Genomic DNA, 13,021 nt, shown 5'->3' on the forward strand with positions numbered 1-13,021 from the left:
TACGGCAGCACATAGCGCCACCTCTGTCCGGAGGAGTAATGTCAACATCTTCCATACACACACACGAAACATACACCACACACACTGAGCTTCTAATCACATATAGTTCAGGCAATTCCTGCAACAGTACATTCAAACGTTATACACACACAAGTGGTGTTGGACTAGGAGTAAGCACAGTACAGGTGTTTGCCGCTATTACTTCGGCGACGCCCCTGACTACGGTAGCCGTAGTGCTGCAAGCGGTGCGGCTTTATAGTTTACCAGTCGTACTGAAACATTTTGACAGAGCCCCGTGTACAACCAGTATGGATCAACCAATTAACCAATTGATCCATATATAAGGCGCTCCGGATTACAAGGCGGAAAATACGGTACTTTTTGTTTTTTCTCAGTGGCAACCACACTCCTCCACAACCATATTCCCGTAGTGCCTCATTACCATCCTCCCGTTCTCGTAGTACAGCATGGAAAATGGTGCCAGGCGTGTAGGCACACAGGAAAGGTTCGGTACCTTGTCTTTGTGTTGACACTTTAACAGGCTCTGAAAGAAGAAAACTGAAAATTATGAGATCTTATCTTCTCAAATAGAGATAATTACTGCAGCATTTCAGCCTTACCTGCATGTATGCATGATTAGTTGGGGCGAAGGTCTCATCTACAGGCGTAGGACATGTCCCTTCACAGCAATAGGCATTGTACCGCTTGGGATAGATGATCCACTTACTCCAGTTGAGCTTCTCAAAGTCCACCCACATGTCCACCTTCCTGCATAGATTAGCTTGCTCCTTCTCCCCTGCAGCATCTCTCGGTCTCTGCCATGTCTGTTCTTGTCTCTTTTCTCTAAGGCTCTTTATTCTGGAGGTGGGCACTGGTCCCTCCCTGTCCAGACTGACGTACTTGGAGTGCTCTGCTGTGCGAATCAGCGTTGGCATCCACTGGCTGTGTGGACTCTGCTTGAAGAAGACCACCATCAATACCCTGTCAGCTGTTGGGTGTTTGATCCTCTGCTGTTCATTCTCTTCCTTGACCTCGGCTATATCCTCCCCTATCTTTTGCATTGCAGGTCCCCGGTGAAGCCAGCGACGGAGCATTTTGGTCATGTTGAACACTTTCCATAAGGAGGGTGAGACCACTGAGCTTGAATGATCTCTCAGGTGTCCCAGAAGCAGCCTGTTCTCAGAGCAGCCTGTGCTGGAGCATTGTTCCCAGTTAGAGTGATAGATGTCTACAGAAGCAGAGGAAGACGAGTCACCGTAGGCAGGCAATCGGATGCGGAACTCAGCCAGCTGGATGTTATCACTTGGAGATATGAAGGACAAGTCAAAGGTGACTGACCACCATTCACCAGTCTGCTGGCAGCCTGGCAGGAAAGACAAAAGATCATTTTAGACAAAAATGCAAAAGAAAGCTCCTTCTTTTTCATTTTATTTGGGGCTGGTGTGTCAGATCCTTAAGTTCTATTTAAGTGATGTTTACTCGTACTCGATGTCTTCCGCCTATCCGGGACCGGGTCGCGGGTGCAGCAGACTCAGCAGAGACACCCAGACGTCCTTCTCCCCAGACACCTCCTCCAGCTCCTCCGGGGGGAGCCCAAGGCGTTCCCAGGCCAGCTGAGATACATAGTCCCTCCAGCAAGTGTTGTTTAAATTTTTTTAAATTAAATGTATAGCAAATCATGCTTGCATGCCATGTAGACTATTATACAGGTCCTTCTCAAAATATTAGCATATTGTGATAAAGTTAATTATTTTCCATAATGTCATGATGAAAATTTAACATTCATATATTTTAGATTCATTGCACACTAACTGAAATATTTCAGGTCTTTTATTTTCTTAATACGGATGATTTTGGCAAACAGCTCATGAAAACCCAAAATTCCTATCTCACAAAATTAGCATATCATTAAAAGGGTCTCTAAACGAGCTATGAACCTAATCATCTGAATCAACAAGTTAACTCTAAACACCTGCAAAAGATTCCTGAGGCCTTTAAAACTCCCAGCCTGGTTCATCACTCAAAACCCCAATCATGGGTAAGACTGCCGACCTGACTGCTGTCCAGAAGGCCACTATTGACACCCTCAAGCAAGAGGGTAAAACACAGAAAGAAATTTCTGAACGAATAGGCTGTCCCCAGAGTGCTGTATCAAGGCACCTCAGTGGGAAGTCTGTGGGAAGGAAAAAGTTTGGCAGAAAACGCTGCACAACGAGAAGAGGTGACCGGACCCTGAGGAAGATTGTGGAGAAGGGCCGATTCCAGACCTTGGGGGACCTGCGGAAGCAGTGGACTGAGTCTGGAGTAGAAACATCCAGAGCCACCGTGCACAGGCGTGTGCAGGAAATTGGCTACAGGTGCCGCATTCCCCAGGTCAAGCCACTTTTGAACCAGAAACAGCAGTAGAAGCGCCTGACCTGGGCTACAGAGAAGCAGCACTGGACTGTTGCTCAGTGGTCCAAAGTACTTTTTTTGGATGAAAGCAAATTCTGCATGTCATTCAGAAATCAAGGTGCCAGAGTCTGGAGGAAGACTGGGGAGAAGGAAATGCCAAAATGCCAGAAGTCCAGTGTCAAGTACCCACAGTCAGTGATGGTCTGGGGTGCCGTGTCAGCTGCTGGTGTTGGTCCACTGTGTTTTATCAAGGGCAGGGTCAATGCAGCTAGCTATCAGGAGATTTTGGAGCACTTCATGCTTCCATCTGCTGAAAAGCTTTATGGAGATGAAGATTTCATTTTTCAGCACGACCTGGCACCTGCTCACAGTGTCAAAACCACTGGTAAATGGTTTACTGACCATAGTATCACTGTGCTCAATTGGCCTGCCAACTCTCCTGACCTGAACCACATAGAGAATCTGTGGGATATTGTGAAGAGAACGTTGAGAGACTCAAGACCCAACACTCTGGATGAGCTAAAGGCTGCTATCGAAGCATCCTGGGCCTCCATAAGACCTCAGCAGTGCCACAGGCTGATTGCCTCCATGCCACGCCGCATTGAAGCAGTCATTTCTGCAAAAGGATTCCCGACCAAGTATTGAGTGCATAACTGTACATGATTATTTGAAGGTTGACATTTTTTGTATTAAAAACACTTTTCTTTTATTGGTCGGATGAAATATGCTAATTTTGTGAGATAGGAATTTTGGGTTTTCATGAGCTGTATGCCAAAATCATCCGTATTAAGACAATAAAAGACCTGAAATATTTCAGTTAGTGTGCAATGAATCTAAAATATATGAATGTTAAATTTTCATCATGGCATTATGGAAAATAATTAACTTTATCACAATATGCTAATATTTTGAGAAGGACCTGTACAACTGTCAGAGGCTTTTTGGGGCCCTAAGCAGAGTTTGATTTGTTTCGTTTTTCCTGAAGGGTTAGGAAAGGTGGTGAGGGTTTATTTGAAGATGGTTGGAACTAAATACAGGACAATACTTGCATAAAACCTCTCAGAGGATGCAAGAAAATGACTGGGGTGGAGGTTCATGTGTTAGAATGACTCAAGACTTAAATCCAATTGAGAATCTGTGGCAAGAATTGAGAAACTTTGATAGCAAATGTAATCAAATTTGACTGAGCTTGAGCTATTTCACAACATGAATGGGCAAATATGTTGGTCTCTCAGTGGACAAAGCTGGAGCAGACATAGAGCCCAAAATATTTGCAACTGTAGCAAAATGTGGCTCTATAAATGCATGCCACACTTTTTTAGATTTTTTTAAATCAAGTATCCTCTTCCTTTTATTTTACTATTAATCTGCTACTTGGTGTCCGAAAGTTCAACAGCTATACATTGATTGCACTTGGATTAAAGTGTCAGTATTTCAAAATATTAAAATATTTTTTTTCAATTGTATATAAGTTCTGTTTTTTCTCTTAGAGGCTGGAGGTTATGAGCAGAGGATGGTGGTTATTCTACAGCATCCACGTTGATCTCCATTTTATCCTTTCAAAATTAATGTTCAAATATTTTTGTGGAAAGCCAGTTATACTTTCCTGATGCTGACATATTCTTAAGTAGTTTGTTGTTACTTTTTAGGGTAAAAATGCCATAACTACATTTTTCCTCAGAAAAACTCTTCATGCTAAAAACACTCATGTGCAAATAACATTTTAAATATCACGTTATGTTTTGCACAACTGCCACTAATGTATACTTCGGTAAAGTTAGAAAGATATTCAGATTCGGCTTTTCCGGCTCAATAACTCATCAGCGGAACATTGCCTCTAGAAAACCAACACCTTTCTGCAACCACAGCAAGGCAGACAGTGACCTATGTAAAATATATAAACTATCTATGTGTGTAACCTGTGTGCAGATGGAGGAGAGGGGAGTGAAGCATAGAAAAGGCAAGGCCCTTAGGGAGTGAAAACATAGAGAGTGCAAGGTTATAAATTGGTGAATGACAAGGGAGTAGGGGATAGAGAGAGTCCAAGGTCGTAAACAGGTGGAGGACAGGGAAGACCGGAGACAGGACAGGATAAGCTTGCTAGGAGAAAATAGCCAGAACCACTCCTTATTTGGACCCAAGGAACTGTTATGCTATATATGAGTGACATGATATATGTATATGTTGAACACACCTTTGAAACTGAATAAAACGAGCCTGAAAGCGGAGAGTTGATCAGAGTTGGACTTGCAGGTGCGTGACTGGAGTCCATCTCTCACTCTGCGCAGAGGCGAACTCAAAGTTGATTGTACTTGTGTTTATTTCACTCTTTTGAAACCTGTAACCCAAATCAACGGACCCGGGGAAGCAGAGACGGCTTCGACACCTACCATCGTATTTTCCTCAAAACGAGCCTAACACCGCGCTGGGAGACTTGCATTGGCCTCCATGCAGAGCTCGCTGCTCCTCAAATGCGCAGGGACCGTCTGCAAATTGCAACACCAGAAAAATATGATGGAGAAATATTCAATAAAGTCGCCAAGGAGAGGTGTATTGTCATTAAAATCATTGTATGTGTATGTGATCTCACGTTTTTCATACTACATTTCTTGGATTGGAAATTAATATTTCCCAGAGGAATTTCCCAAAGGACTATAGCCTAAATAGCCAAATATTCAGTAAAATATTCATAAAATAGTCAATAACTTCACTCTAGCATGTTGTAGTGCCATCAAACTCGTGGCACACAGAGGACACCTCATCTTAATCATACTACAACTATTAGTTTAGGAAAATGTGCTTAAATTGATTTTTTATAAACAAATTTTACCATTAAAATATTAAAATATGTATAAAATAGTCAATAACTCCACTATAGCATGTTGTAGTGCCATCAAACTCATGGCACACATAGAGCACCTCATCTTGAATCTTTTGAATAAACATAACATTGCCTTTATTGATGCAGACATGCTTATACTGATAACAACTCTGTATTACAACCAAATAATATTAAACTTTTCCTTTACTTTGCAGTGTGTCACAACCTGAGATCAGACACCATTACATGAGCACACAAAAAAGTCTTACAGCTTGTTCATGCAATATGACATAAAATAAAATCCCAATGAATAATACAATCCCAATATTAAAGAAGCCCTTACAGCTGCACACAAAATCCTGTTCACCTGAATACCCTTTTCTGTCTTGTTTCTTGCATTATGAGGGAGACTGCAGTGGGAATTGCCTACAGGCTCCACATCACTCCAACTTGCTCACTGACAAAAGAAGAATTTCACTGGAATGGCATATCTTAGTTCTAGTTAGTATTTTCAATTAAACTATGATTTTATGTATAGTAGATTCATAATACATTTGGAATATTGTAATCTTAAATACACTTACAAGTAGACCCACTTTTTCTGTTACTGAATGCTTAAACAACTTGACTTTATATAACTTAAAATGTTCCAACTATTGTAAATTTAAGTTGACTATACCTAAACAAATTAAATGAATAACCAAAACCACTTGATGCAAAGTCTCCCAGCGCGGTGTTAGGCTCGTTTTGAGGAAAATACGATTGTAGCTCACTGTCTGCCTTGCTGTGGTTGCAGAGGTGTTGGTTTTCTAGAGGCAATGTTCCGCTGATGAGTTATTGAGCCGGAAAAGCCGAATCTGTGAATATCTTTCTAACTTTACCGAAGTCTAATAGTATCTAAACATTTGATTTGTAAACCTGACTTGTGCTGTAATTCTATTCTGCCATTGTGTGTTTCTTGAGTTGCAAATGCCTTGGACCGGCTGTGGTTATAATGTTGAATATAAGCACTCACTTTTTGCGACAAGGCTGATCACCGAGTCGGAGTCGTGGAGACCGGGGATGCCCTCCCTCCCGGTGCGACTGCTGGCTGTCGGAGATCTGGCCCGATCCTCGGTCCGCATGGTCCGATAGAGCTGTATCATGTACAGCGGAAGTCTGCTCCCTTGCTGCCGCTGCACGGCACGTCTGGGGCCGCCGGAGCGACCAGGCATCTCGCGGAACAGCGCGTCGGGGAGCATTCCGTGGAAGGGCTGCGCGGAGAGATCCGGAACCAAATCCACTAGGAGAAAAAACGTAAACTCCACAGCGAGACCCGTCATAATTCCCAGTTGTGATGAAGGCACTACCACGAGTAGATCCAGACTGGTCCTGATGAGATGCTGAAGCTCAGGTTTATAATCCCTCCCTCTTACTCTGAAGACTTTTGAAGAGATGACGCGGATGGCTTTGATCCAAAGACTTTAATGTGATTGCACGTTATGTATCGAAACCGAAACGCTCTTTGAAGAGGCACAAGCGTGAAAACTGAACGAGGCTCTGATTGCTGCGGTTCTGTCCGTTACAGATCCCCTTGAAAAGAAGCTTTGACAAAAAATAGTAAATGAGGTTAGTGAGATTACTGTGCGTTGATTAATGAGATTATGAGTAAATCAGGTGGGGAAGTAAGTACTTTCAGTAGCTGAGGCCTTTACATGTTTGGACAGAAACTGGACCATGCTGTTGCTTAAGTTCCTAGAATTTTTTGGGAAAGCCTTATTTGAAGAATAAATCATAAAATATTTATTGCAACTTCTAGAAATATGCACTCTCCAATGTTAATTACTACATATTGGCAACTCTATTTATTGATATAGCCTAAAAACAACTTCTTGTGTTGAAATTAAATAACACACGTGTTACAATAACACCACCACTGAAAGAAAACAAATGCATGTTGATGAGTCATGAAATTACACTATACATGTGTAAAATTACCACTAGTAGTGAAAGGGAAGAACATCAGTTTGTGAAGAAAACACACTCATAAAAAAATATATATATATTTATTAGTTGTGATAAAGTTCTAAATTCAAATAGTGTTTAAATAGTCTTTAAAGTGTGAAAATCATTGAGTGTCAAAAGTTAAAGTATAAACATTGTTTTATTGTGATGAATTATCAACACTATTGAGGGGGGATTTGACATAAGAATGATATAAAATCCTAATGTTAAAATTAACACTGCAGATTTTGAAACACAGCAGTTATAGAGTCAATACAATGTGTGTATTGTCTTTATTAGTGTCTATTATTTTTGTATTTTTTCTCCTAGAATTTTGACTTCAGCCACCTAAGAGCAAATCAAGATTCATTTTGACCCAATAAGTTCTGTTCTGACATGCAAACCTTGTGAAATACACCATACATTGGTCACCTGATAGACATATTCGTCCTCCAACATTGCGTCACATGAAAGCTTTGCTTTGACAGCAACATCAAGGCTTGCAAATTATCACTCACTTATGAGACAAACTGCTCACTTAACTTGAAAGGAGAAGGAGCCTCAAACGTTTATTCTTTTAAGTAAAAGAAAAGGTGGTCTTTGTATTAAAGAAGCATTGTGTTTTCAAAATTCATTATAGTGCACAACATCCTTTCAAAAGAAAACTGTGATGTTGATTCAAACCAGCCCATTTCTTTTGTGTTTTACAAAAGCTTAAGTCTTTTTATTACAGATTTTAAATGAGCATATCAGAAGTAAACAATTAGGGCCCTATAAGCAGATTTGAATACAAAAAAAAAATGCAGTTTTAAAAATTACAAAATACAAAGCACAGCATCATGTAAGCCATCATCTTTAGCAGTTGAAAACCAGTAAATAACATGCAAAATGATGTATTTAGAGTAATACTTTATAAGAAAAGACAATATTATGTAAAGCTGAGACGAAGAACAAAAAACATTCTAGATATTAAACTGCTCGCTAACAGTCCATTGCATGACTTACAGGAGTGATGCATATAAAATTCACAATAACATTATATTGATAATGATATAACTAACGTTATTATCAACAGAGCCATACTATCAGGCCTTATAAGAAGAATTTCCAGCTAGAAACCATCCTTTGCTTGTTCAGTATTTCATTTCATTTACAAAATATTTTAAATTTTTGAATAAAATATGGTTCCCTTAGGACTAAAATGAACTGGGTTGTGGTTCCTCCTTGTTCAACAGGGAATTTAAGCAGTTTAGCAAAAATATATTACTTATTTTTTATTTCTCCTTAATCAGAATCAGCTTTATTGCCAAGTTCGTACATACAAACAAGGAATTTGACTCCGGTACACTTTGCTCTTTGGTTTTGTTTTTGTATTACAGAATATACATATTTACAATGTACAATATAAACATATATAATAAAAAGGTACATTTGCAACATCTGTATGCTGTTGTTTTGTACTCTATTGAATGTTCATCAGAGAAACAGCCTGGGGGAAGAAACTATCTCTGTGGCGGCTGGTTTTAGTAAACAGTGCTCTGTAACGGCAGCCTGAAGGTAAAACTCTAAACAGTTTATGTGCAGGGTGTGTGGGGTCTGCAGAGATTTTAGCAGCTCTTTTTACAGTGTTGTTGAGGATGGTGAGGGGGGTGTATGGGGGTGGTGTTCTCCGAAAGTCCACCACCATTTCCACAGTCTTGAGTGGGTTCAGTTCAAGGTAGTTCTGACCGCACCAGTGTACCAGCCGATCCACCTGCTGTCTGTATGCAGACTCATCACCATCCTGGATCAGTCCAATGACAGTGGTGTCATCTGCAAACTTCAGGAGTTTCACGGACGAGTCAGATGAGGTGCAGTCATTTGTGTACAGGGAGAAGAGGAGTGGGGATAGAACACACCCCTGGGGGGCACCAGTACTTATTGATCTGGATCGGGAGAAGATGCTCCCCAGTCTCACCTGCTGCTGTCGGTCTGTCAGGAAGCTGTTGATCCACTGACAGGTGGAGGCTGGGACGTTGAGCTGTGTGAGCTTCTGGTGGAGGATGTCTGGTATGATGGTGTTGAAGGCCGAGCTGAAGTCTACAAACAGGATCCTGGCGTACGTCCCTGGGTGGTCGAGGTGTTGCAGAATGAAGTATAGACCTAAGTTAACAGCATCATCTGCCGACTTGTTTGCTCGGTAAGCAAATTGCAGGGGGTCCAGCTGGGGGCCTGTGATGTCTTTCAGGTGCTTCAACACCAGCCGCTCAAAGGATTTCATGACCACAGACATCAGGGCTACAGGCCTGTAGTCACTTAGTCCTAGGATGGTGGGTTTCTTGGGAACCGGGATGATGGTGGATCATTTGAGGACCTCACATTTCTTCAGTGACTTGTTGAAGATCCTTGTGAAGATCGGAGCGAGTTGATTTGCATAGGCTTTCAGGCATGATGGGGAGACGTTATCAGGTCCTCCAGCTTTCTTTATTTTCATGTGCTGAAAGAGCCTATTTACTTCTTCCTCTGAGATCTTTAGTGCAGGCAGAGGATCTGAAGGTAGGGGGTTGGTTGTTTTATGGGTCAAATTTGTTCCTGAATGGGATGTGGGAACAATCCCACATCCCATTCAGGAGGATGGACCAATCTTAATGTTGCACTCACAACCAACTCAGTAAAAAAAATCAATACTCACTGAAATATTTCAAAAACGTTTCCCCTCCTCTGAGGAAATGTAGTAGTAATTATTAAATTAGCTTTAAATATGATTGTTGACTGGGCTATAGGTGTTTCCCTCAGAATGTGTGCAGCTGCTTTGTCAGCCTGTTCTGTGTGACCTCCAGTGCAAGGGGGCCTCAAGCAGCTGCAGTCATTTCTTATCCGTTGTTTGGCTCTGACTATTAACAATATTAGTCCTAATTTATAGATACAAAATTCCTCCATGTGTGCACAGCAGAAAAATAGATTAACAACAGTAGCAGTAAAAGTAAACAAATAAAAAATAAATATTTTCATATATTTTTATCTTCATTTAAAACCTTGAAATTTGTCTTGTCTTCTGACATACGTTTTGCGGGGCGAGTCCTACCGGAAGCCCTGTGTGTAATCACAGAAGCACCTGCAGCAGCAGAAAGTGATTAAAGACGTGCTCTCAGCCGATGGTGTTTGTTCGATTGAGTCGTGGGGTCGACATGGACCTGCGCCTGGTCATTTGGTTGATTTTTCTGCCGAGTTTAAAATGTTCCTCTGGTAAGTTGAATTTCAGTCCAAAAGTTGTCTTGTTCTAGCTTTAAACTTTCTCATTTCGACGCAAACATTCAGACGCGCTGTGTTGCCTCCAAGGTTCTCCACGTCTGCGTGAAATTATTATTATTAGTTCAAAAAGCTGAAAGTCACTGAGAGACGGTCGATTATTTTCTGTATGACATCCAGGCGTTAGTCATCATTGCAGGTGCATCTCAATAGCTATTTAAAAATTAAATTCAAAAGTCAAACCCACACAGTGAGTTACTTAAAAACATTTTCTTTGGTTACTTCGATGGTTATGGCTTGCAGTGACTTAGTTGAGGTGTTAAAGAAGCCTAAGTGTCTGTAAGAGCAGCATTCAGCTTATCTGCATTGTGGACGCTAATATCCCCGTTGTTTGCGTCTCTTTTCTGTGTCTCACACATTTTTTTTTATTTTTTTCTTCAACTCAACTTTTGATATGTTGCCTACTTTTGTGGCTTGCACACATTGTGGATGGTGTCATTGACTCTATAGGAAGTAGTCTTTCCCATGATTGGGCTGGCCATAACAGTTCTGTATTAAAAATGGTTTTCTTTCATTTGGGAAGAAATGGAGTCTGGTCTTACTTCTGACTAAAGAGGAGGAAAACGTTTACCCCTTTTTATGTAGGTTTGTGATTTATTTTAGGGAACTAAAATGTCTTGAGTAGTAGACATCTGCTTTGAATTTATCACTTAGCATTTCTGTGAATGTGGCTCTTAGGAACCTGCACCTATAAGCGAAAAACGTACTTAATCTCAATCGTATATCTCATTAGTTTTTTACTCCAGCAGTGGGAAAATTCTTTAAAAATGAAACTGAATGGCAATATGCTTTTATCATTTTAATAAAAAAAATTTGTTCGTCTTAAGATGGTGGACAAGGTCTATACAGGAAGCTTATGATCACATTTCTCATTTGAACTCTAATCTTGTTCTGTAGGCCAAGTCTTGGTGTGCCATAAAGACCAGTGGCAGTGTGATGATGGACACTGCATCACTGCTGCTTGGAGATGTGATGGAGAGGGAGACTGTCTGGATGGATCGGATGAAATGGGCTGCGCTGGTATGGAGAAAACTCTTAAACTGGTTTGTCTAAGAACTGTCCTGTCCAATTTTCCATTAAATCTGCTTTGACTGCATGTCTTGTTGCCTTCAGCCTCCACAGACCCTGATTGTCCACCTGGTCAGTTTCCATGCTTGGACTCTGTTGGCTGTGTGGATGTGTCCGCCCGCTGTGATGGGCAGAATCAGTGCCCCACTGGTTCTGATGAGGAGAACTGTCCAGCCACAGAGGGCTGCCTGGATTCTGAATGGATGTGTGGAAACCGCATCTGTATTCCCATGGAGCTGCGCTGCGACGGACAAAACGACTGCATGGACAACTCTGATGAAGACAAATGTGGTGAGAGACACTGAGGGTTTAACTTGGACTGAATTGGTCTTTGTGGGTCCCATTAGACGTATGTTGTAGGATAAACTTCAAGGGGTTAAATTGAATAAGAAAGCCTGTTATTTTCTTGAAGAAAGGGTTTTCTTCATTTACCAGGTGGTCCAAATAATATTTGGTCTTCATTAACAATGTTGAAAATCAAAACTGATGCAGAAAGCACCATGTTTTGATTGATAATGATTTTTTTGCTAATCATATCTTCTAACACAGTGTGAATGTTTTGAGTCTTTGTGAAGAGAAGTTTAATGTACATCTTCAAGAGAGTTTTCTGGAGTAGTAAGGAAGTGAAAGATAAAACTTTTTTTTTTTTTTTTTTTTTTTCATGCAATAAAAAAAAATGGAAATGGGTCCATTCATTGATGGCTGTTTTCAGAATTCTTTGTGGGGTTTATTTTTAGGTAAATGCAGTGAGGATGGCCTCCGGTGTCCTGATGGAAAGTGTCTGTTAGCTGAGGATAGGTGTGATGGACAGTTTCAGTGTTCTGATGGCAGTGATGAGCCTATAACCTGCGGTAAGCCTGACTACATAAGCTTAAGTTCAGTAAAAATGCATGTCTTTGCTTTGCAACATCTGATGTGCTGTGTTGTATCCACTTTCAGGTCGTATCTGCTCCAGGTACAATGGCGGCTGCAGCCATGTGTGCACAGATGAATCCTGGGGGGTTCGATGTGTTTGTCCTGTTGGATACAAGCTCTCCTCTAATGGTGCTGTCTGTGAAGGTGAGCAGGTCATGGTGTGCTGCATATTTTGAATTACCCCTGATTGGTTGATATATTTAGTAGGATTACTATACTCCTGGAGTTCTACTTAATCATTTTTACATTTCAACCTATTGCATTTGAATTTTAACCCCTTTTTATTGTTAGACTTGGATGAATGTGCTTCACCTTTTCCTCCATGTGCACATTACTGCACAAACACCATTGGATCTTACTACTGCCACTGCAGAGAGGGGTTTAAACTCAACAGAGATGCCACATGTCAAGCTTTAGGTAAAGTTTCCACTTTTTTTCCAAACTGCAAGTATGTTTTTCTACTTTGAATTCAAAAGACTGAGTAAAACATAGTAGGACATTTAGGCAAAATAACATGTCGAGGATTATGAATTCTTTGGTGAAAAAATGCTG

The 13,021-nt window shown here is 40.9% G+C and overlaps 2 protein-coding genes across 3 annotated transcripts in view; one reads left to right on the forward strand and one right to left on the reverse strand.

The window, feature by feature from the left end:
- Positions 1–287: 287 nt before the first annotated feature.
- Positions 288–6,602, reverse strand: LOC124872978 (nodal homolog 2-A-like). The gene is made up of 3 exons (XM_047373434.1): positions 6,231–6,602; positions 621–1,363; positions 288–544 (listed from the first exon to the last, which is right to left on the reverse strand). The coding sequence occupies exons 1-3, from the start codon at positions 6,535–6,537 to the stop codon at positions 392–394; spliced, it is 1,203 nt and encodes a 400-aa protein (XP_047229390.1). The 5' UTR covers positions 6,538–6,602; the 3' UTR covers positions 288–391.
- A 3,685-nt stretch (positions 6,603–10,287) lies between these two features.
- si:dkey-88l16.3 (low-density lipoprotein receptor-related protein 2) overlaps positions 10,288–13,021 on the forward strand; it is a 29,848-nt gene continuing 27,114 nt past the window's right edge. For both annotated transcript variants that reach the window (XM_047373432.1, XM_047373433.1), the window contains exons 1-6: positions 10,288–10,423; positions 11,384–11,506; positions 11,600–11,845; positions 12,292–12,405; positions 12,494–12,613; positions 12,761–12,886. In XM_047373432.1, coding sequence (XP_047229388.1) covers positions 10,333–10,423; positions 11,384–11,506; positions 11,600–11,845; positions 12,292–12,405; positions 12,494–12,613; positions 12,761–12,886 — 820 coding nt within the window. In that variant the 5' untranslated portion in view covers positions 10,288–10,332. The remainder of the gene's footprint in view (positions 10,424–11,383; positions 11,507–11,599; positions 11,846–12,291; positions 12,406–12,493; positions 12,614–12,760; positions 12,887–13,021) is intronic.

This window comes from Girardinichthys multiradiatus, chromosome 8 (assembly GCF_021462225.1).
Source record: "Girardinichthys multiradiatus isolate DD_20200921_A chromosome 8, DD_fGirMul_XY1, whole genome shotgun sequence".
Lineage (NCBI taxonomy): Eukaryota > Metazoa > Chordata > Actinopteri > Cyprinodontiformes > Goodeidae > Girardinichthys > Girardinichthys multiradiatus.